This window comes from Anabas testudineus, chromosome 14 (assembly GCF_900324465.2).
Source record: "Anabas testudineus chromosome 14, fAnaTes1.2, whole genome shotgun sequence".
In the NCBI taxonomy this organism is placed as follows: Eukaryota; Metazoa; Chordata; class Actinopteri; order Anabantiformes; family Anabantidae; genus Anabas; species Anabas testudineus.
The window spans coordinates 11854306-11879897 of record NC_046623.1 but is presented as its reverse complement, the minus strand read 5'-3'; the positions used below and the strand labels follow the sequence as shown (position 1 = coordinate 11879897).

Below are 25592 nucleotides of genomic sequence, written 5' to 3'. Positions count from 1 at the left end.
AATTTTTATTCTAAAAGAAATTTATCAGTTTTATTACTGTATTTATTTATTTATTTATTTTTTTAAATAAGGCTGCTGGGATAAGTCCCCGATTAGAAAAAGACACAATATAATCAACTGGACAAACAAAACCACAGTTGCAAAAACAAGCACTTTACATTTTGAGATATTCCAAACACATAAACATCCAATCTTACAAGAATCATCTGGTCTGAATAAAACACCAGTGAAATTTGGTAAAGGTGGATTCAGACGCTCGTGTTTAAAGAAAAAAAAAAAAAAAAAACTTTTGCATTTAGTGTATTTTCCCGCTAATTTCCTGTTAACACTTCATAATTTCCTAGAAAGTTGAAAGAAAAACTGGAAACTGTAATAGGTAAGTGAAAATAGTTCATAAACTCACTGTAAATAAAAAAAACAAAAAACAAAGATACATTCTGATTAAACAGAAAATGTGCAGAGTCTTATACCGTGTCTCTTTATTTTACGTCTAGTCTCTGTAAATGAGGTAGAATGATGACGTTTACATGATTATAGACCTGAATTTGAGGAGTCATTACACACCAGTTCAAATTAAATAAATTACACTCATGTATGACAATTATTGCTGAAGGTGTCAGAAAGAAGCAGATACTTTTCATGTCCTGTGGGATTGTTCTTTTATTTCTCTAAATTTGGATTTTGGGCTTCATTTTAGCGTCCAGATACCAGCATATTTTTGGAAATTGTGATTTAAGTTTCCAGGAAATTAGGAAGAAGATACAGGTTCTTTAAGATAAAGCCTTATCAAAAATTACTCTCAAGCTGAAACAGTACAGCAACCTTCACTGTGTCAAATCTCACTGCAGCAATGGGATGTCTGGGGTAATTTGGTGACATCGTTACGGTTATGGAGTCTCTGTAAAAGGTGCAGCCACACCAAAACCTGCTCCTAAACTCACAACAGCTATACAACTAACATATAAACAGTCCCCACTCCCTTTCTCAAACTGACCTTGCACTGGAGAACAGTTTAACAGGTCTAATTTAAATCAGAAGAGGCAGTAAGACAGTAAGTAAATTAGTGTTTCTGAGAAATGAGAAACAAAGTTTGGTGCGACTGCAGCTTTAAGGTGGGGTTTGGGCTGAATGCGGGTGACGACATGAGGTCCATGGGTACAAGATCCCCGGGTCCATCTGTGCTACAGGTTAAGCAGCAGCACCTTTTTTTTTTTACCCCTCTAAAGACCCTGAGTGGAGACAGAAGTGCATGTTTGGTTGAAGCCAGTGCCCAGTTACATCAGAAGATTTTAAATATAAAACTACAGCCAGCAACCAGTTCGTTTAGGTTGGACTGGAAACAAATTTAACCGACTCCAGCTTCTTCCGTGGTGGTAAGCTGAATATCTCTGGGTTTTGAATTGCTACTAAGACAAAACAAGACATTTAAATCTGTCAACTTGAACTCAAGGAAACTGTAATAGACATTTTACATATCAAACATTTCTCCACAAGCCAATAGGACGCCGTGGATCTGTTATTTTGCTTGTAGCAATACAAAGACTAATTATATTTAACCAGTTTCAGATCATTGAGAACATGAACAAAACAATGAAATTTAAGCCCAAAGTTGTGAAAAATAAAAAGCTAAGCTATCGTTTGAGAAATCCTCAGAGCCTTGAAATGCATTTATAGTCATTTTGATTATCCGGGGATATTTCCTGTTTAAGATTGAAGGATATTTAAAAAAATGCTCTAAACAACTGGGCACTGTCCTGCAAAAGGCATTTTCATGTACTTTGTCAAGCTGTAGTAAGCATGCACTTATGAGATATTAATGAGCAAAATGTATGTTCAAGAGCAGAACCATTATAACTACAATCCAAAGTGTTTCCCTTTAAATGCCAAAGGATGAATAATGAGAAAAAGGAGAGTGAAATGAGAAATAAACCTCCTAAACCTCCTTATATTCGACTGTGGGCTTGCAGAGCGCTGGTATTCTCACAGAGATTAATTTCCTTCATTCTGCATCTCAGTTTGGGGGAGAAATAAAAACACTGTCTGCCTTGAAAGGAGAAGCAGCTCTTCATTTATCATGGTAAACAAGAAGCTTTGAAGTCAGCCATTTAAAATAGGATTTACATGAATAAATAAATTGCTCACTGAAGTGCGAGCTGCAACACTGTTCATGAAACGCACGAGAAGGCAGAAGGCTTTGGGTAATCGCGTGTGATGATAACACGCGACACGACAAATAATATTGACAGGCTATAGTCTGAGAATTACTAATAAATACCACCTGCTCTGCTCAACAGTACGTCTTTGTTTAAAGTTTGCTCTACAGTGATGTAATATCAGCGTTCGTTATCTCGGGAAGGCTTCCAAGTATGACAGTCTTTGCCTTATTTGATGGATGAAAACAATGAGAGTTTATATTAAACATCATTTTATTGATGTCATCATTCATCTTGATGACTCCTGGCCTCTCACAAAGCCTCTCTCTGTCCTCAGTTGCATGAATGAACAATGAAATCCTTTTTTTTTTTCCAGCGCTGTAGGTGTGCTTCACAACCATGTGCTTCGCATCCCTCCAAGTAAAATATAAAAAAATATAATAAAATTTAAAATAACAATAAATGTCCTTCCGTTCGGGATGGTGTTTGATAACATTTTAGCGATTTCAAATCCAGAAGTCCTTCTGAATGCCTGATCTCATCTTCTCTCATGAAGTTAAAGGGTAAAGCAACTTCATCTCAAGATGCTGGGTCACATCTTGTTGGCAGAAATAAACAAAGAAATAATATGATACTGAAACTACAACCTAAGGACACGTGTGTTTTATGTCTAAGTAGATAAGCTGCCATTACTAGAGCTACATATAACAAAATACAGTACTAACTAACCATTTTCCTTTACTCTGTTCCTGGTGTGTTGTTTTGCCACTGCATGAGCATATTATAATGTGCTTAATAAATAATAAACTGATTAATAGCCTTACAGCCATCTATGTTTTTCCCCATGTTCATTGCTAATGCATAAGAGCGAGAAGAGATGAAGACATTAGTTTGCATCTGAGCTTTATGAATCACTATATTTCACTGGATCCAAAATGGAAGTTGTTATCAAAACCCATCCCTAGTCCTCCCTGTGTCTGTCATCTGCTGCATCTCTCTCTCTGCTTGTTGGATGTCATGGATAGAGAAGAGAAATGGATGCGTGCAGTGCTGCCTGTCTCGGTCTTTCTTACATTAATGTGACAGCCACTGTTTGGTTCCATGTCTTGGAAGACCTTTCAAATCAGCTTTTCAATCCTCCCCCTTTCCCCCCTCCTTCAGATTATCGGTACGGTGGCTCTGGCTGCTGAGGGTTTGGCCTGTAAAGCGGCTGGACTCTCACCGGCCGTCCGTTAGCCGGCCAGCCCCCTGACAGCTGTCCAATGACCCTGAGGCCCACCGGCTGGCCGTGTCCTGGAAGTGGGGTGCTTGGGCTGAGGATGTGGGTTTGTCCTAGCTGAGGTTCAGGTGTGGGGGTGCTACTTTGATGGACTGGTGCTGAGGCAGGGGGAGAAACTGGGTAATGAGGGAGGAGGATGGCAGGCGTCAGGCCGTAGCGTACCTGGAACACTCTAAGAGGTCCCTGTGCTATGAAGCCATTTGGCCGCTGAGGCTCCTGCGGCTGGTCCGAGTCCTTCTTGACCTGCGGGACTTTGCTCTCCTCTGCTCTCTTGGTTTTTCCCGGCTGAAGCTTGGCTTGAACGATCTCTTGCAACTTCTCCGCTTGAGCTCGGCGGACATGACACGTCTTCCTGGAGCTTTGGAAGGAGTCTAAGAACTCATCCAGGCTTACGCTTCCCTCCATGAACTTCTCCAGCAGCTCCTGTGAAGCAGGGCAGACAAATAAACCAGAATCAGCAGACAGGACAACACACAAAGGGAGGTCCAACCACAGGGAGTCGTTCAAACAAACTCCTTTAAGTATAAAGAGGATTTACTCAGCTCAGGGATGTTTACCCATGAACTTTGGCACAGTCTGTCTGCCACAACATTTCCCCATAAATACATTTTACACAGTTAACTGCACAGTCCATGTGCTACAACTGTTACATTGGGCACAGCTTGAAAACCATGTGACCAGAGTGTGTGTGTGTGTGTGTGTGTGTGTGTGTTCCCAGAATGTGAGGAGCTTAGTTTGAGCCTCGCCTGATTGAGGGTGGAATTTATATTTGTGAAATGATCACTGCATAAACCACAGTGACTGTTTTAAAGCCAAGTCTGACTCAGTTTTACACAGGCCTGGAGAAGAAGAACAGATTTATAGCCATTTTGGTCTTTCTATGGCATTTTGCTTGTTCACATGGACACAATGTGGAAGGTCTGTAGCCAAAATACACAATGTTTACACACATTAAGGTCTTTATAATGCAATTTAATATGTTTCATGGTCATACTGGTCACAGAATTATGAAAACCAGTAGAGACCTATAATTAATGATTTCTATCAGTGTTTCCCAGCTGTACATAATATTATTCCCAGTACAATAATATAATAAATGAAACTTGACCTGGTCTCACACGGGCTTGGTGGATTAACTAAAAGACAAAAGCTGAGTCTCGTTGGGCTGAACGTCGAGAACAGACGTTATATTTGTGCATGAAATGATGGCAGAAGAACAGATGGTGGCATTTTCCCAGTGTAATTTCATGCTAAATATACATGTGCATGTATATAAAATCTGATTTCTAAAAATCATATGCCTCACAGACATTAGACAGAGGAGCATATCGCTGTGAGACAAAAGTAAATGAGAAGATGCTATGCTGTGTCTTATTATATTTCATCTTCTATTTTCTTCTTCTTTTTGAGTATTTTTTAAAGAAATGAGCCACATCTTTACATTTTACCCAGCTTAATACTAGTTGTACTTTCTTATCTTTGAACTAAAACATGTTTAATTGTTAAAAATGCTAACAGTGAGATATTATAATACAAATGAAGATTTTCTTCCCTTAGAAGAGTGCAGGACGGTACTAGTTATCAATAAATTGGTGGCTTGTTCCTTCATTTAAAGCTGATGCCATTCTATATTTGTGCCCGCTTTGTCAGCTCTTGCTATGAATCTCACCATCAGCTGCTATAATTTAGTCAAAAAGAAATTCCTGAAACAGCAGCGCATTGTTTATAATAAACATTACTCAAATACCAGTAGAATGTGCAATTGTTCAAGGCCATTTTTAGCTGTGACTTGGTGCACATTAACAGCAATAGAAATTTATGTAAGACTGACCCAAAACAAACTGCAGTGTGAGAGTTAATGATGCTGAAGGAACATGTTACACGGTGCAGCAGTGTGGCTCAGTGATGTCGTTTTAATTGTTTCTGGACTAAAACTGAGCTCTGAGGCACAGATGAGTACAATATATCAGGCTACAGAAAGTAGCTTCAATTCACTGTTGGCTTAGATCTTTTGAGGTTGTGGAGGAAGAAAAAACAAAAAACCCAGTCTTATCCTTTAAACTCCCACGTAGCCTGCTTCACTGCCCCTACAGTACAACTGGCCACTGGTCAACTGTATCATGTGAATGGTGGAGGGTCTCGTTTACTACCGCTGCTTCCACTGTGACTCGCAAGCTTCTCCATCTGGCATAGACAGTACTGAATGACCTCAGGTTGCAGTGAATAGCCTCCCCTTACTGCCAATACACAGCAGCTGTTACAGGCAGAGGCTCATTTATTTTCATCTGGGGTATAAACACAGCATTCTGCATTAACATTTCACTCTAGTCTCTGTTTAGGTCATGCTATTTGACTATAAACCATGACTGGACCTTCTTAAGGCCCCTTTTGTCAGTGTTTTGACATGAGCCTGACTCCTTCCTCGAGGTGCTGAGGTAAAATACAGTACAGCAGTTTGGTGGAGCAGAAGTAGCTCATTAGGATTTTGCTGAGGAGAATAGGCATATACTAGCAGAGCTGGAACAATTGACTCACTGGGAACAAAAAAGTGTTTATGGTCGTTTCAAATGGCTACACTTGAAGATGGGAGAGAAAAGCTGGCCATCAGAGTGGGGGCAGGCGTGGCACCACTTAATAAAACAGGGACAATTTCACAGTCTCTCCTAGAAGACCTGCATGGCGTTAAAATTAGTTGTTCAAATGAAAAATGAAAGAATTGGTTGAGAATAAGAAAAGAGAGCTAAAGAAAACGTCCCCATTTGTTACCTTCAACAGTTTATGTCAACAAAATGTGCCGTTAACATCCAATTATTATCTGTTTTTATTTCACCTCCTCCAGACAGTTTCTCATTGTTTATTTGCAATTTTATTCACAGTACTGTGATCTTTAACACATACAGAAAAACTAATCTAGTTTCCTTTATTAAACTGAGGAAATTATTAAGTGCGCTGCTCACCCTCTGCTGGAGAATCCTTCATTATTAAGCCTTATATACAGTTAAAGAGTTTGCATGTGTGCGACAAAACCCACAACAGGGAACTACATCAGTCCCCTCTTGGCCACAGTCCAACAGCTTTAACACAAAACCAGCAGGCCCTTGAGAAAATGAGGCGACAAAGTGGAGTTTAAACTCAAGTCACTGTGCTCCGTTTGCCCTTAATTCAACTTCTATCTGCACAAATAAGATAAAACAAACTCGGTTTGACAGTTTAACAACAACAACCGCACCAAGATTGATGTATGGAACGAGGACACGTTGTGTTTCCTACATCAGATATGCTTGTTCATGTTGGTACCTGACGAGGAATCCTCCTAATCAGGAAACTTGTTTGACTTTAGGCAACTGTACAAAAAGAAGCTGTCAGCCAAGGTGACGAATCAGCGAATTAGAGAAGAGGTCGGAAACTTGTCCACATGGTGCTCAGCAACACATCTCTGATGGTTAAAAAGGCTCAACAGAGACTCCAGGGTCCTGCGGTAAAATCAGGTGGAACAACAGCTGATGACTTCTTTTTATTTCTCCATGATAGAAATCTTCCTCAAATGCTGTATCACAGTATGGCACGGCGATTCAACTGCTGTGGATAGGAAAGCTCTACAGAAGGTAATAAGAACGAAAAAAAAAAACATGGCTGCACTCTGAAAGAAAAATTCTTAGGGATGGTATCTCTTTACTCTCCTGTCCTCGGGCAAAAGATACAGAAGCATAAAAAGACGGACAAACGGGCTGAAAAACAGTTTTATCCATTAGCTGTCAGACTCCTAAACACCACATAATAGAGACTCATATACAACCTTTATAGATTGGTGTGATATGTATGTGTGTGACAGTGAGTGATTAATGTGGGAATATGTGTGTTTATTGTATGATTCTATTATCATACTGCTTTTATATAATTTGTTTAGATAAATACTGTCCTTGTATTGTTTTGCACCAATATAGCTCAACCAAATTTGTTGTATACATGATGTACAATGATAATAAAGGCTATTCTGAGTTCTGAGGATTTCCATCTGACACTGAGGCTAAGAAACAAAAAACAAACAAACAGATCTTATGCTCAATGTCACTACAGGAACAATAGAAATTGGAAATAATATGTTCGGAAATTGTTGTGTTTGATATGGCGCTCATGTATAACTACCATGAAAATCTTTTTCCACTGAACCACTATTGACCCTCTGAGGGTTTAATCTGCAAAGATCAGAGCAGATAGTCACAGAACGCGGAGTCTTCAGAGAGATGACTGTGTGTTGCTTCAGGTCTCCTAAATCAGAGCTCGTACAGCTACACGCACAGAGATTTTATTTTACAGATGATTTCATCATAAAATTAGAGTCACAGATTAGTGAATATGTTCATCATCATCGTTAAACAATTAATCTATAAATATGAAGGTATAAAATCACATGCCTGGTTGTGCATCAAATATCTACTGAGGTATTTTCTCTGCATTCATTCTGCAAGGATGTTTGGCTTGTGCTGTGTGTTGCTTAATCAATCAGTGGGCAGCTGTTCCAATGACTGAGTAATGGTATTGTTTGGAGTCGTGTGAGGTGGGGGAGGTGTACTGCACGGATCAATCCGAGCCTGGAGGAGCAGTGTGGGTTTCATCCGTGAACAAGACTCCCTCATCAAGGCCCTGCTCAAGGCCAAAGGAACATGTAGGATTTAAACAAGACCGCTTGCTAATGCATCACATATATATTATAAATTATTGTATCACTGCAGCTGAAGCTTTCTGTAGATAGTGCATACCAAAAAGACATGATCACGTACACTGTCAAAAAAAATAAAATAAAAAACCAGACACTGCATTCAGATGAAGCAAGCCATGGCAGCTTAGTTTAAGATGATGAACTGCTTCAAGCTGCAAGAGTGTTTACTCTTTGCTTGGTTGAGGGTAGAAGGTAATAGCAGCTATGTTAGGTCAGCTTTAAGATACTGTAGGATAGGGCTTGTGAAATGTGTTGCATGCGATGGAGCCCAGCAGATTTATGATACTTCGACCTGATACTGTACACAGCACCCAGGGACATGAATACTTGCAGCCAAATTCAGTCCAGTCCATTATGGAATATAAGAAAAGGTCTCTGGAGAAACAGCACTTCAGTCTGTAAGCCTGTGACTGGGCGGCACAATATTGATTAGCAGCAGAGACACAGTGTAAACCACTGCTGCCATGAACAGATCCAGTAGATAGTAGTTAGACCAGAGTCGATATCTGCAGATATATTTGAAACCCGATTTCCTGCTATATATTTCTGGCTGTCATTTACTCTACTACAGATGCTACATAAGTTTCCATACATCAGGTACACACACAAACATTAAATTTATCTACAGCAGATAAGTTAGTTAGCTCTCTAACCTGACAAATGTGTCTTTCTCATGCCGGGTCATTATTTTCTGGATGTTAGACAGTGTCAGCTTGTGACAGAATGGAGATGTTTAATGCATTAAACAAATAAAATAAATATAAAGGTTTCTATTCAAATCTAATCAAAGCAAAAAAAATGTCAAAATATTAGATATTTAATAATGTTTAATATCGAACAAACACAACCTGTGAAAAATCCACCTATAATCCACCGTGAGCTGTTGAGCAGGCGATTATGACTAATGCGCTCCCAAAGATAAACAAACTAAGTCAGAAATAAACAATGTCTACCAAGACATTTGGAAAACAGTAATTAGAGCTGTTATCTTTGTACACAATCTTTACAGCACAGACACAAACATACAAAATAAGCTCCCATGATTTCTTTCTAACAGAAATAAGACAGATTCACAAGAAGTTGGTTTCAAACCTGCCTGTGTAATGTTGGAACATTTATTTATGTCATAAAATCACTGTAGTTTTAAGGTTAAGTTATGTATAAATCAAGCTGTCCACATGCAGGTCAACATGAACGCAAACATAATAAACAGCTGTTGTACCATACATACATGTTCTGCTAATGAAGTAAAGATACAACGATGATCCTTTCACAGCTTGGTTCATAATTATCTAAAAATTTAAAACTAAAATTTCACTTTTCCCACACAGTGAAAGAATAAAGCCAAAGCTCCAGTATCTTCACAGATACACAACACTAACGCTGTGCTGTGATTTAGCACTGAAATGTAAAAGCCAAGGAGGCAAATTAATATGTGAGCTAAGCTGCTCATGTGAGCATGTGATGTGTTTATCACTTGGCTCTGTGTTTATCACTCTGAAACATTTCTGCCTGTAAGTGACTTTTTTAAATTCATAAAGTTGCACATTTCTGGTTTAAAAATCAAGAAAACTGTCTGGGATCGGTACATTGTCAAGTGACGATTTTTTTTTTGGATGGCATTTGGTTTGGTTTATCTGTCCAACTATGCGGGAACAGTTATTCAGCAGTGGTTCCCATCTTTCAGGCCTTGCAGCTCTTTAAAGGAGCAGTTCCAAACCCTCATAAATCTGACATTTATCAGTAAACTTCAGGTTTTGTATACACTAAACCAATGAGATACAGTATAATGTGATAGTATGTTATGCTAAGCTAACCAGCTGCTGACTGTAGTTTGACATTTACATTTAAAACACTGGAGAGTGGTAACAACTATGACCTCACTCTAGGCAAGAAAGCAACATGTCAAACTATTCCTCTAACGTGAAGCAATATGTTTATGATCCCTCATCACAGGTTATCACCTCAGAGCACACGTAAGCAGCTCAAGAGTGAAAATAACATCCTGTAACTTCTCACATTTCTGTTGTTGGGAACCACTGAGCTACTGTACAGACTAATATTATACTAATATTCATCTAAAACACAGGCACTCTCCTTATCGCTGTTCTATATCCTTCAGGAAAAAAAACTTTTTTTATTCAGATAAACATTTAAGCCCTGTCTTCACCATCAAGCAGCACAGCAGAGGGATCTAAATTTACCCCAAGAAATTAACATTTACTAGAAATATACCATGAAAGGAAGCTGAATTAGTTTTGTGATACTAAATCCTTAAAATGTAACATCTGAAGGGGGAACTGACAGACAGTACAGTACGTACAGGCATCTACAGAGGCTGCTGTGGTGGAAGTGGGTGTAGCGTCTCTCAGACGTTGGTGCACTACTTATTATATGTTCTTGCCTCATGTCTCTTAAAGATCAGATTGCACTGAAGTGGGTGGGCTGTCAGCTACACTGCAGGCTTTTCAGGAATCATCTATAGTGATGCCAATGTGACGGTTTTTGTGTTTTTTACCTCTGAATGCTCCTCAGCACGTGCCACCTCTTCCTGCAGCAGGTTCTGCGCCGTCTGCAGGCTGTGCCTCTGGACATGAGCCTCTGCAATAACAAAGAAACATCACTGATGCATGCACAGGCAGGGAGATTAGGTATGACTTAACTGGAGTTGGAATAAAAATCCAGTAACCAAGAAACCACAGCAGAGAAAAAATAATTTTCCAAATCACAAAGAGCTTCAGGGTATGTGCTGACGATGGTGATGGGGTGGACAGTTGTTGGCTAGAAAAAAGGGAAAATGCACTGTAAATATTCAACAGAGCTATTTTGGGAAGCTGGTCTTAGTTTGGTTTGACCACAAAACTGAAATCCATCCCATTTTTGCCATCTCCTTATATTACTACGATTTAGATCTTCTTATTCTGTCTGCAGGCAGTTCATAAATCAATAATACGCCAGCAAACAAATAATTATGGATAAAGATGAATGAATATTTTTTTCCACACTTCTGTGACATTGTACCTTAATAAGAATGTCTGAGAGGTTTGTGTTCATTTGAATTTGGCAAGTTTGAGCCACAAACAGAAAGATGGCAGGAAGGGGCAGCAGTTCACAAAACCATAAAATCAGTTAAATCAAATTTAATCTGTCACAGAACAGTCAAACCAGCTCATATCACCGTTATGCTAGGAACAAGCAAGCTGCATCATTATGTCTGACAAGAGACAGTGATGAATGCTGAATATAGTGAAAAACAATTCCAGTGTTTTTACAACTGGAATTAGGTCTTATTTTGTGGTTCTCAGTATAATTTCTATGTTATTTGAATGAGTAGGCGCATCATATAACAAAACAAAAAAAAACAAACAAACAAAAAACCTAGTTTAATATAACTTGGGGGCATCGTTGAGTCTAAAATTAGATTCATCTATGCAGAGCCTATGCTGCAGGCACCCCAAGTGGCAAGTACGTTTCTATGCTAATTTAGGTTAGTGTTGTTTTTGTTTGTCAATGGTGGCTGAAACTGAGTGGATCATGTTGGAGCTGGAGATAACAGATGTTGAACAACAGTTACCTTTACTTTCAGAGGAGATAGTTATACTACATTTAGTTAAATTACAGGGGAGATACGTGTGTGAGGTAAACTTATCTTTTACTGATGGGATTTATTCACTAGTTTGCATACAGAAAGCAATCCTATCATCATGTCTAAAGAACAACCAACAGAAATGGGCACATGCTCCCTGATAAATATGTATGTAGTGCAGCGCTCTTACACATGCACAGCATGTGTTCACCTCCTGGGGATGGCGGTCAGTCATCATCGTGAACAAGCTTGACCCAACTGACTGCAAAGTGTGTCTTGTCCCTCCAAGAGCTGCTGTGACAGCGATGCTATCTCCCACAAGTCAGACTGGGTTCAGTAGAGACTGAGGGGCAAATAAAGGTCACAGTAACGACTCTAATATTTCTAAGCCACCCTGGGGAAATCTCTACCCCCCCCCCACTCCATCTCAACAGACACAGAAAAAATGAACAATGTGTGCAGACAGATGCATTTCCAGACGAGATATTCTGTTTAAATGTTCCCTGCTTGTCACTGATGTACAATGTAGTTTGGCAGCCAGATCATTCAACCAGATCTTAAGAGGATAAATGTGCTTTAAACAGTAAAGGGTTTCTGGGGAGGAAACATTAAGGCTCGAACAAACCTCCTCTTTGATGCTGCACAGTATGTTCTGCTTTCTATAACGCAGTCCCCTCAGCATTAATAACCCATGTGAAGTTTCAACGTCCTGGCCATCGTTGTGTGAACAATGACTTGGTAGCAGTAAAAGACAAGCGTGGATTAGGGATTGGCCTGGTTCTGGACCCCACACCGCAGATGCTGGGAGATGGGGGGTGTAATGAGAGGTGACAGCCAAGCAAACAAATACTTCTGAAGCAGCTGTATGTGACCTACATTTAGGAGGTGGAGAGTGATGTGGGGGACTGAACCTAGAGGCCAACACTACGTTTGTGCTGCATTAGCAAGTGAATGGTGTCGCTGATGGAGTAACACATTTGTCTGGAAGCAGATATGAGATGATGAGGAGCTGCTTCATATAATGAAACTAACCAAGAACTGAACAAATACTCAAAGAAAGCAGCATTAATATAGTTAAAACTTGAGTTGTTTCAAATAATTTTTCTTTATTTCTCTTCCTCTATGAGCTGAAGTTTCATCACTGATACCATTAGTCATTCGTACAATCTCACAGCTCCTGATTGGACCAACCAAAAAATGAAAAATCGTATTGTTCAACTGTGACAGGTCTATAGTTATTGAAAGCTGAAGAGCCTGTTCCCAGGACAAAATAATCAGATCAACATCAAGCACCAATTCCCCTCGAGCCCCGAGTGTTAGGGTGTCCAGTCTAGTCAGGTTTAGAGTCAGCATCTTGTTCTTGGATGATTCGTGCTGTCACAAACACTGATCGATGGGACTGTCACTGTTACTGTGAATGCATCATGTAGGCTGAGCAGCATCCACATGGCAAACAGCTGATCTCAGCATGTTAATAGAGCACGCCAATGCTATTACAGTCCTCCGGCAAACACTGAGGCATAGTACAGGAGAACATCACTGCTATGTCAGTTTGCAAATATTGGTTTTAGAGTCTTTCACTGAACGGGCTCTGCCATACACACTCAACAAATAAAGACACACGTCTCCAGGAAATCCTGTTGTCTGTATTTTTTTTTCATACTAGCACTGACATGCACATGTCTAATGCATTTCTAGAATAAAATATCAAACTCAGATTTTGCTAAAAACAAAAAAAAGTTAGAAAGGATGAAGAGGATGCGATGCACACGATTAATGAGCTGCTGTAACCCGTCTCTTATATAAACAACAAACAAAAGAGTTATATACCAACCAGTCTGACATGTGCAGAGCTGTGTGGTTATTTTGGAGCTGCTTGAAGTCGACTGCATGTGGTGGTAAACACAACAAAGCAGCCTGTGTGAGGGGTACTTCTGTTAGTTTTGTTTTTGGCTGTTTTTGCATGTATGTAATGTTTAATAAAACACCATGCTCTTGTTCAGATTAAGACATTCATAAATGAATCAGGGCCTTCCTGTGTCGCTGAGTCTTATGACAGAAGGGTCTGATGAAGAAAAAAAAAGTGCATTGAGAAATAAGCAGAAATGTCACTAAAATCTTAGTGCAGCACGACTTTTCTCATGTCTGCTGCTGATTATACACAAACAGGCTACGGTATTTCAGATGGGGCCTATATACAGAGCTTGAAAATGAGCCAACGAGGCAGCAGCGAATTACACCCCTGCAGCACTAAACGCTCATGTTTGTCCTCTCTGACGCAATGTCAGAGCTTGGCAACCTCAGAGCCTTTATGTTATATTCAGGAATTGAATTGGGCGGGAGCCCACCGTAGCTGACCTTCGTGTCCTGACATTCAAAGGGCACCCAGCTAAGCTCAGCTGCCTCTCTTTCAGTATCAAAGCGTTGCCAACTTACGCCACCATTCAACCATCATTATTGTTCCAAAACTACTGTGTATGTATCCACACCTGGTGTTTCAGCTTGTTTATGCAATTACCCCCATCTAGATTAAAAACAATGAAACTGGATGCCACAATGCATCAAGGTAAGACAAACAAACCAGCAGAGAGGAGTAGAAGTGAAGAAGAAATGGTGTACTATTTCAGTTTCTGCTTCACACACTGTTCTGTTGTAGCAAACAGATATAGAAAAAGCAATAAAGTTAAATGTCTTTAGATGCTACAAAGATCAGTTTTCTGCTAACAAAAAAGAAAAAAAAAAGACTTCAGAGGCTGTATTAGAAAATGTGTTTTTAGACAAGAACAGAGGGACATAACCACAGCACAATCACATGCAGCTACACCTAACTAACTAACTATACACATTCTGTATATCACTTACCCATTAATGCCATAATAGCTAACATCCCACAGCAACTTACTTTTGGATCACACCTAATTTTCTTTTATTCTTTCTTTTTGTATTTCTCTAAATAAGCAAACTACTTTTCCACTAAGTAAAACCTGCTCTGGAACACAATTTCATGTCATCATATATAGCAAAATACTGCAAAAATACTAATGCTATAATAAACATGTGTGATTTAGATTGCTGGACCAAAGTTGAGGCATCAGTCTATAAAATTTCCCAAAACCTTGGAGGTGAATGGAATTTATATGGTATAGCCACATTCAGACAGAGTTTTACTATGTGTGAAAAAATGCGGCACTTCTCATCCATTTAAATGTGGGTGTGTGTTTAGACGCAGCAGGGACTGGCACCACAGGGCTCTGGCAAAATGAAGCAGCCTCATGGAGGAAAAAGTTGGACGTGGTTCAACTGTCTATACAATTTTAACACATAATAAAACTATGAATCAAAGTCTGAATGTGGTACTAACCCTCTTCAGTTTAAGTTCATTCAGTACCCTCAGCCAAACGCTGCAACGCTCTACAGGGAGAAATAACATCTGAAATAGACATATCAGCTCATCCATTTTTCCAGCATCCTTTCACGTACTTGTGGCTGTGGCGAATCCTGTAAATCAAACATTGTGATCAGCACCATGACATTTTTGTGGGCTTTGAGTTTTTGTGGGTTGATGACTTTTCCTCAGCCTGTTCAGTCTTGGTCACTAACCCTCATGGGATTAATAAATAGATTTACAACTGTCTGATGCCAGAATCCATATCTCTCCTAAGTTTTACATTACATTTGGAGGATTTTCCCAGTTTTCTTGCAATTTAGTATACCCCAGGTCCTGCGTCTATTTAAATATTAACTTTATAGGCAGAGGGAGGTCTGAGTGAGAGGTTCATGCCATCCTATCAAATTCATTTGCATGAAACAATTAAGATTTTATTAATTTGGCTCAGTATCGCAAATTACTAATTTGTTTCAAGAACGTCTGTGATCTGTACAGTGTATGCTACTCTCTGTTCTTTGCCCATCAAATTAGATAAGTGGAGAAATACTGTGTGCTGCATGTGTGAACAATGTTTGGACCTGATTCTTCAGACACTTTCTAGGGCTGTGCAAGGCCTTGTGTATACATTATGCATAACAAACGCTGTGAATGTATAGTATGTTAATCATAGTTTATATTTGAAAGAAAAGACGATTAAAACTGTTAATTGGGGGGAAAAAAAAGACACTGCACCTACCTACCTGTAAATGCAGCATATTATGTTCACTGGAACCCAAAAGCTTGCCTGTACTGGAAATCCAACATCTGTGTTGCACATTAAAACTTTACCCCTGCACCTTTATCTAACTTTTACCCACTGTGACTAATGCTCTCAGCATCTTTACTTGCTTTGTGCATCCTCTGACACCACTTCCTTCACGCCGACTTCCTAAAATATGTATCAGACAATAATCTAACTGTGAATTTGTCTCCACAGCAAAGTGCCTCATAAATGTTTCAATCTACAACACACAGTTCCTATCCCACACTGAGAAACAGAGGGATATTCCGATATTTTATAACCTTAAAACCCACATGTTGACTTTAACTCAAACTGTGTAATCCTTTTATTAAAATCTCAATATGGAAAGTCCCTAACAAAAAAAGGACAGTTATAGACACCATATGCACTTTGTTCTCCAGCTTCAGAGGTGCCGGATAGAAACAATCCCACAGGAAGTGAACACAAAAAACTTGTCTCCCAGCTTTCATTCACTAAGATCTGTTATAATGGCAGCAGACAAACCCATAATCCCATATTTATAACCACACCCAGCATCACAAGTACACTGTGAAAACAAGGCTGGGCAAGTACAGTCAAGTAGTGGGATGTTCAGAGGCTGACCCCTGTTTGTGCCGAACTAGTGGGTGTGAAGAGAATTTATTGTGTGGTCAGCAGCAAAAGGTTGAACTTTTTTTTTTGTGTTATCACAGCAACATGATTTCTGCACTCTCATGTTAATTTAATGTGAAACATAGATTGGCAAATGGATTACAGGAGATTAAAGAAGAATTGTAATAAACAAACGGTGCAGCCTAGCCGGTGTCAGCAAACTGCAGTAGTTAAACAGCTGAAAACATTCAAAATATCACACGATCCGCCAAAGTCTACCTACTATAGTTTGACTAAACTGGTGCCAGCAGCCAAATATGAGGCTGCTCTGCTTACAGAGCTGACAAATGAGGTTGTAATCTTGGGTTATTTCATGGTCTCTGAAGGAAAAAGTGTTGATTTCTCTTTGAAATTGAATCTGATTTGAAATCAAACCAGCACAAAAATGTCAAATATGGGATAGCTAAGGTCAACGTTCTTCAAGTGATCTGGTAGCATTTCTAATTCCAAGAATTAAGAAGTAATCTTATTCCAGTTCAAACCAGAAATGTGATTGTTAATTTTGAGAAAAAACAACAAAAAAAAAAAAAGCCCCAGCGTCTGATCGTTGCCATTCTCGTCAATGTTTGTTTCCACCAGGTGTGTCACAGTGTGTTTCAGAAGCGTCTCTCTGCTCTGCTAAAGATAGGTGCAGCAAGTCTAAATTTGACAGAAGAAGTTTCTGGTACATTTCTGAAGAATTTCAACCCACCAGTCGGGCAGTCTCGGGCAGCAGAACAAAGTAGGAAATAACAATGAAACAGACGAAAGAAACCATTCCACTATGCAGCCTTATTAATCAGCCACAAAAAACACAAGGAAAAATAAAGGAAAAACCACAACAAGCCGCTCTGCTTATGAAACCTTCCCAGTGGGGAACGTTTGAGGACGTGCACAAGACAAACTATCCTGCAGAAGCAATGTGACAGATCTCTGTCCAGTGGATTTATGAGGTTACACTGTGAATTTAGAGGTAAAGCAACAACAAATACATGAAGAATTAAAATAAGTGGGCTGTTGCTGGGTTGTTTGGATTAAATAGCATTGAGAAAATTAAAAGGTGTACATTATTGCTCAAATGTATTTCAGAATGAAGGAGCTGGGTGAATGCTGTTCATGTGCATTTAGCCTCTTGCCTCATCTCCATGTTTGAGTTGTGACTTCACTGTAGTGTCCCAGAATGCTTTACAACACCCACTGAGGAAATCTAAAGCAGCAATTTAGGAAATACGCCAAACTAGCCACTTGTTATGTGAACACAGATGCTCGAACTCAAAACAAGTCGCAGTTACTGTGGCTGTGACTGCAGTGCATTCTGGTCGAATGACGCTACTGTCACATTAAATATCATCTCCTACAGTTTAAACATGGATTTGAATTTGTATAATTAATATACTTAAAGAGGCGAATAAACTGGAGGGAAGGGGGTGCTCTTTTATTCAAAGTAAAGTTGAACACTTTCTATTGATGTTTTGAATAATAGACTGTGGAAAATATCTCAAGTGACCTAATGCTGTTAAATATAAAACTTAAAATAATAATAGTTTTTTTTACAATTTACATTTTTCTTTCCTTCAATCAGATCTCTCTCCTAAAAATAGGACTATGTTTAGATGACACCTGAACTATGGTTTTCATCAGCGTCAACGAAAGAACATTTTCAGACTGTTTTGCATCTGCGAAGTTGCTCACTGACAACAGATCATTTGTTTTCCAGAAATATCCTCTCTCACTAAAACATCATTAAGTCTTTTATGGCTATATTTAGGACACTCAAAGCTCTTGGTTGCAGTTAATGAAAGACCACTGTTTAAACACGGAAATAAAAAAAGTGACTTTAAAGAGGCCATATTATGCTTAATTCAGGGTTTATATTTTTATCTTGGGCTGCACTAACACAAGATTATATGATTTTTAAGTTGAAAAAGTGCAAATACATTAAATGTCTTCTAAGGCCTTAAGCACCTGGGCCTGATTGGGCAGCATGTAGAAGTCGTCCTGTGGGCCTCTCTATGCCCAGTTGGAACAGCATCATCTTTCAGCAACAACCAAGCCAAAAATCCTGCTGCATACTTGTACATGTTGTGAAAACTGTCATCAGTAAAGTGCTGTGACTAGATAAAAACACAGATCCAAACTGTGTTCATTGTTATTTTATGGCTTTGTATTTGGGAAAAGTAAAGAAAATATATAAAGTATAAATATTTTTTGAAGCTGAAAAAACACCTTATGCAAGACATGGCAATCTCTGCACGAACACTTGAACTACTGCTGGTGGAACTAGACACAAACTAGCTGGTGGAGTGTAGTGCTGCCAGCCAGTCATGGATTTTCACAATGGTTGAAGGTTTGCATTTAGAAAAAACTGTCACAAAAAGTAAATTTGCCAGACTGAAACCTGGGCATCTCACTACCAGCAAACACACATTTACCTCAAACTTTGGGCCTCTGACAATGTGTAACATGGGCACCCAACTTCACAAAAGTATATATGTAACGTCAGTACACAAAAAGCAGAATATGACCTCTTGAACTGTGAGACTACTTTTTTATTAAGATTTAGCTGAATAATCAATCAAGTTTCGACTTAAAGCAACTTTTAGAAAACAAGAAGCCTGAGACTACAACATATTGTGGTTTAAGTCCCATTTGGACTGGATTTCTTTCTATGGTTAGCAAGGTAAAATCACTTCTTGTCAGCAAATTCAATCCAGTCTGAAGGGTGTATGGTGCTAATAGTTACTTAACCTAATTGTGACTGATTTATATTTCGATTTAATACACAAGACAAAAGTCAAATTTTTTTTCATCAGATAGATTCATGGTAGCTATTGGTTTCTGAGGTTAAGTTTTCCACCTGCTGTTTGCACACACAGGGACATCAGAACATCATTAGCGGTGATTAGCATATATCACAGCCGCTCAGCAGTATTCATCATCTGCATTTGTACAAAACAGTAATCCTAATCTGTAGGCATTAAAATGTTAACAGTTAGTACTCATATTGATGGCAACAACTCACGTTTGGGTATCTGAATCTGCACTGGCAAAGAAAAGGCGGATCAGTACATCCCCTTCTCAAAATGCTAATTGCTTGAATAACTAGTGTAGCAACAGAAGTAAACAGCGGAAACCAGATCTCTATAACAGTTAAGAGGGAAATTTGATGGAGTAGACAATAAGAAACACCCAAGGTTTGAACTCCATCTGAGGACCAAAACACTTGTCAGACTCTTTCTGGTCCCAGATTCTGTCCAGCAAGCAGCAGGATGCTCTGAACAATAGAGCCGAATGCCTTGATCCACTCCACAGTTTGTCTTTGCTATGACTAGTCGTTTCAAGAAAACCCTCCTTATTCATCTTTTCTTTCTTTTCCCTTGTTGCACCAAATGAGGATCAGATGTTGTGCAGAGGAAGGATGGACCCCCGCCCATCCTGCTCTGCTGGGGAGGTGGGATAGCATCTGTGTAAAACGCACACATTAACAGGAAGTTTAACATTCCTCCCAACTTCCATCACTGGCCGGCAGCTGAGGCAGAAATCCGGCAATGCCTTTTCACGAGGCTAAACCACGCACTGGGCCTGCTCCAATGAAGCCTAAACCCTGTAATAAATAAGTAGCAGTTGACATTACCTCTGGAAATGAATGCAGTGGGATTTATGTTATCACCTGCTCATGCCCTGGCTCTTACAGTGTGAGAGATTTCTGAAGCTCGCCCTTGAGGCTTAAAAATTTAGGGCAGAGGCTTATAGGACATCTTCTGGTGCTGCCTTATAGCTGCCCCGTCAAAAGCATGACTCGCCTAAACAAAGACAAGGCCCTTTTCACCCTGCAAATTCCTTGACAACTGCTGCAAGCTTCCTGCTGGCATTTGATATGCTCATTTTGTTCCCATGACCAAACTCCAGTCATGCCGAGGCTTTAACTGAGCAGTTGAAGGCTCGTCTCAGTGACACTCTGAAGCTTTTTCTGTACTCTGATGTGAAACTTCCCTCATTTTGTGAACTAGTGAGAGTGTCACAGTGATTTATTTTTGCTTTCTATGTCTTAAAGTGCTGCCTAAAGGCCATGTGTCTTACTGCAATTACAAGGGAAGACAATGAGGAGCCACAGTGGAATATCATGTATAATTAGTTTTAACCTTAATGGTTAGGACGCAACCTTTTCTTTGGCTTTCTCCGATTTCTTCTTTTGGTTTATTTCCATTGAATTCAACATGAAGCCCTTTAAAAGCTCTGTGGTCATCTAAGCACAGAAAGATACAGTGGTTAGCTGTTTAAGTTCATATGGAGAGAAAGTGCTACCATCAGAAAAATGACAAATTGCAGCTTTTCTTTCACTTCATAATCTAATTTTTAGACATTCAGTTCTAGAAACTGAACCAGGGACATCCTAACCACTCTCCTCTGATTGTTCAGTGGCATCCCATCTATATGAAACCAGAAGAAGCCAGCCCCTTACCCATGTCATTTCAGCAGAGGGTTAAACTCACCAAGATTACTCTGTTTCTCCCAGCACTTTTTTGCCAGACTGGACAGTTCTTTGTATTTATCCGCCAGTTGGAGTTTGCCGTTATTAAGGCGGGGTTGTCGGGCGAGACTTTCCTCAGCCAAACTCCGGTTGGTGGTCAACAGCATCTCTCTGTCCACTTGAAGGTCCTGCAACTGAAAAAGTTTAAAAAGGTCTGATTAATGGTAGGTTTTCCCCCAACAGCATGATCAATAATGCCAGATTCATCATGCATGTGTTAAATCTGTATATAGGCTTATTAGAAATTGCAGTTTATACATGAATCGAGGACTTTTATTTTACATGTTAACTGAGAAGCTGCAACTATTAGTTGATTCATCTTTGCTGTTTCTTCTTCTCAAAAATGATAATGTGATGCTTTTCAACATAATAAACTAAGTAACCCTGGGACTGTGTTGTATTTTTTATATGTATAACATGAATCTACATGTGCATTCAAATCAAATCTTTAATATTGCAATGGTGAAAAAAAGCACCTGTACATGGGGGAGGGGTGGGAATGTCACACTGTCAAGACACTATACAATGGCAATAAATTATTAAAATGAATGCCACTCCCTTTATGTTCTGCCAAACAAAGGACTGCTCTAAAGAAATGGCTGGCGTCTCAAACAGTGACAATGCCACTTTGTGTGCTGCAAAATCTGAACTCTCTTTGACTACTCCATTAGCCTCAGCATTCCTGTGATTCTGCCCAGTCGGATACTTTTCTTGCTCAATTGCTTTCATTCAACAGTTAGTCACATTGGGTCTCAAGGCTATTTCATTGAGTCCAGTGTTGTACGGTGCATCTGTCTCAAATTTTACGGGTCATCAAAAAGGATGTATGAGTCCCAAGTTCACAGGAATTTGCAGAATGTGCCCTTAAGTCAAATGAAGAAAGAGTCACTACAGATCTGCTGTTCATTCAAAAGAATATAAGGCTACAGTTTCAGACTTGAAGAATGATCATCCAGCCGGTTTTCCTCAAACAGGAATCAAAGCAAACACTCTGTTTCCTTTGGCTCAAAAACCAATTGCTGTAGTCTTATGGGAGTGAGTGTTTTTTTTTTTTTGCATTTTGATGCACGGGCTGTAAAGCGAGTCTGACAGTGTTTACCATCCCTGACAAATGACACTTAAGAGGCTGTAGTTCTGCACCAGAGAAGCCAAGGAGCAGCACTGTTGTTTTCTGTGGTTCAACGTGTCTGGCCACATGATATGCAGTAAATAGGTGTTTCTCTTTCATCTCAAATGAGGCTCAAACCTAATGAGGCTCCTGCAGACTGAAACCATCAATTTAACCGTCAGTCTGAGATGAGACTGACAGCGTGCAAAATCTTTTCCATGAAAGAGAGTAACACCAGACCAGCACTGTAATGAAGGGATATGTACTGCAAGTGTCAAGCAGAAGACCAACTCTGTAACTCTGCGTTCGCACTGTTCGGGTTGATTTTAAACCCAGATCGATTCTTAAACCACATGACAAAGGCGAGTAGTAGATCCTCTGATACTGTATCAAATTTATGAGCATAATAGGGCATTAATGTATGGGAGACTCCCCCATGAGAGAGGTGGGAGACCTCCAACAGTTTGGGTGAGGACACAGGGCTTCATCATAGATGTGTGTTTCAGTTTTAGAACCTTCACACCCAACTGATTAAAGACACAGATAGATCATATACCTGAGGAGACTGCAAACCAAAGCAGACCTAAAAAGAATAGTGACTATAGAACAGGGGGACATGAACACAAATCCATATGAATGATAATGTGGCTCAGTTTCTACTGTCTGCTGACATGTTCATCATATTGAAATTTCTCTAAGGTCAGTGTTGTTTCTACAGTTTCCAAAAAGGAGGCAACAAGTAACAAGTGACTGCAGGTTTAAAACTGCTTGAACAAACTCTTGAAAGACTAATTCGACAAGCTACTGTTCAACTCTTTGTATGTATTAACATACCAATCAAAAAGCATTCAATCATGAAATCCAAATGACTGAAGAAGCTACTTGAATGAACAGTGAATCGGTGTGGACAGTTATTAATAAGAATCAGACCAACAGTCCACCAAGAAAGTTGTAGCATCTATAGCTGTGAATCATTACAAATGGTTTAACTCGGCGGTTTACATAGGATTCGTTAAGAATTAAGAGGACTAATGAAGTGTTCTGCTGGTTGAGTTCACGTGGAGAGGAGAGAGTGAAATCATCAGTGTATGCCGCCACAGAACAGTAAGCTTTACAATGTATAGGTCATGTTTAAATAGACTGCATCTCACACTCTGTGCTGCATTATTAATTATTTACAGATAAATGGGACCTCAGGTTAATACTCACTAAGACACCCCCAGGCTCTCTGGATTGTGGCTCTCAGTAACTCTGTTCAACTCCCGGTGGAGGATTGTATGATCTGTACTGTGAGATTTACCCACTTTGGCTCCATCGTCCCAATTAATCCACACAAACAGGTTTTAAATGTCACAACTTTCACCAAATATGTAACATCAAAATGAGCAAAATGACGTCAAATTGAGGAATAAGAGGGATGTAGTTGGTGTATTAATTGCAGTTGGCTGTCTGCAAACATTTTCCCAAATTGATTAATGAAGTATCTCTATAAATATTATTTGTTATTATTATTTCAAGATGGCCTGGATTTTTTAATGGTTAACTACCAAGATGCATGATCACAGTGAGAGCGTGCATGACGCTGACTCGCCCACCCAGGTTATGTTTCCATGCTCTGTTGTCACCCCACCCATGACTGTGAAAAGCCACACAATCCTCCAGCCTGCTGAATCCTGACTGAGTGAGTCTTTTTTTGTTTGAGCAGCCCCAAAGAAAACCTGATCAAAAAGGGGCCCCATGTCACGTTTTCCAGTTTGGGAACCCCTGCTTGTGCATGTGTGCCAGTGAGTGACAGAAAGTGGGGTATTATGGTGTTGCTTCACTCCGGGAAGGTCATACTAAAGCCTTGAAACGCACATCTCTAATGTGCTTGTTTTTAAACATGAAATCAGGGAATTTTTAATTAATTAATTAATCTTATACACAAACCTACACACATATAATAATCCGACTTCAGATGCATTTAAAAGGTCAGAAACCACCCTTCATTTCGGCTTATATTTAATATATCAGGACACAGCCTATAGTGAGGGTCGAGGGTTTCACTGTGCTCTTTGACTCCGTTCAGAGTATCTTTTGCGGGAAGGATACTTAGGATGACTCGTTGCAAAAGTTGAAATTTCATTCAAATATGTGATTATTTAGATATAAAATGAATGCCGACTTGGAGGGCATGTCATATAAATCCAAAAGTTTCCTCAAGTCATCTCCTTGCTCGTGTACAGCACCCGAGGCAGATGAAGAAACATTACATTGCCAGTTATTTAAACGGAGTTCGGTGAAGGGACTCAAACCACGGAACGGTGCGTTTTGGGGGCTTCAAAACCACAATATAATGCCTCCTGCACAGCACGGACGCTTGTTGCATAAAGCAACCGTCTGGAAATAAAGCACAAATAAACCCATTGATGTTTTATCTCTGCTTCACTAACTATTAATTAACCGCAAACATTAGGAGACGCAGACTGGTGGGACCTCGACCACTCGCCACGCAGACAATCGACGAGCCATGTCAAGCGGGGTTTGCGTTTCACACTGCGCATTAAATACAAACACCAAAAACAATCAGACGCTTACTTAAAGACGAAACACTGTGCGGGATGAAAACGACGGGACAGCGTCGTAATAAAAGAACAGATTCACCAAAGCGTTGAACCAGCGCAAATTGCCCTCGGCACTTTGGGGGACAGAGGATACCCACCTTCTCATTGAGGCGAACGATTTGGTCCATTTTGTCGTCGTTTTGTAAAAGCTCCCGCAGCTCACTTGTGCTTAAAGCCCTGTAGCCGTCAGGACAGCCGCCGGACTCCTTCGAGTTGGACATTTTATTCCTCCAAATTGCGCCTGAAGACGGGTTGGAAACACAGAGCCCGCACCGCGGTCACATCTCGCTCGCATCGGAATGCGATGCAATCTGCCCGCATGCACAGTCAACACGGAAACATTTAACCGTTACACTTCCTGTAAGCACCTTCACAATAAAACACTGCTGGGTACCCACTCGCCGATATATGTCTGAAATATATAGCAAACGAGTTTTATTGTGTTTTCTAATCTTCTGTTCACTGAGAGATGAGATTTTATGGATGATGTATAAACAAGTTGACACCAATCAAACAAACCAATCCAGGATAAGATGTAGCAGCAGCTCTTTTCAATAAAGGCTGTTTTCCCACTTAAGTTCAATTTGATTTGGCTCTTGCTTGTCTCATTATAAATTCTTCCTCGCCATTCAAATTAAATGTGAACTACATCTTAATGTTCATTTACAGTTGCAAGAAAAAGTATGTGAACCTCTTGGAATTTTATGGTTTACTTTGATTACAAAGTGATGACCAGAAATTCACCAGACTACAGTTACGCAAGAAGTATTTCCATCATGACAACATCATCCTAGTGGTAAAGTATGGTGGAGG

At 39.7% G+C, this 25592-nt stretch overlaps 1 protein-coding gene across 1 annotated transcript; it reads right to left on the bottom strand.

The window, feature by feature from the left end:
• Window positions 1–84: 84 nt before the first annotated feature.
• vps37d (VPS37D subunit of ESCRT-I) lies at window positions 85–25077 on the bottom strand. Its single transcript, XM_026372537.1, has 4 exons — window positions 24878–25077; window positions 21031–21202; window positions 10671–10753; window positions 85–3855 (listed from the first exon to the last, which is right to left on the bottom strand). Exons 1-4 carry the CDS (start codon window positions 24998–25000, stop codon window positions 3316–3318), a joined length of 918 nt encoding a protein of 305 aa, XP_026228322.1. The 5' UTR covers window positions 25001–25077; the 3' UTR covers window positions 85–3315.
• Window positions 25078–25592: the final 515 nt, after the last annotated feature.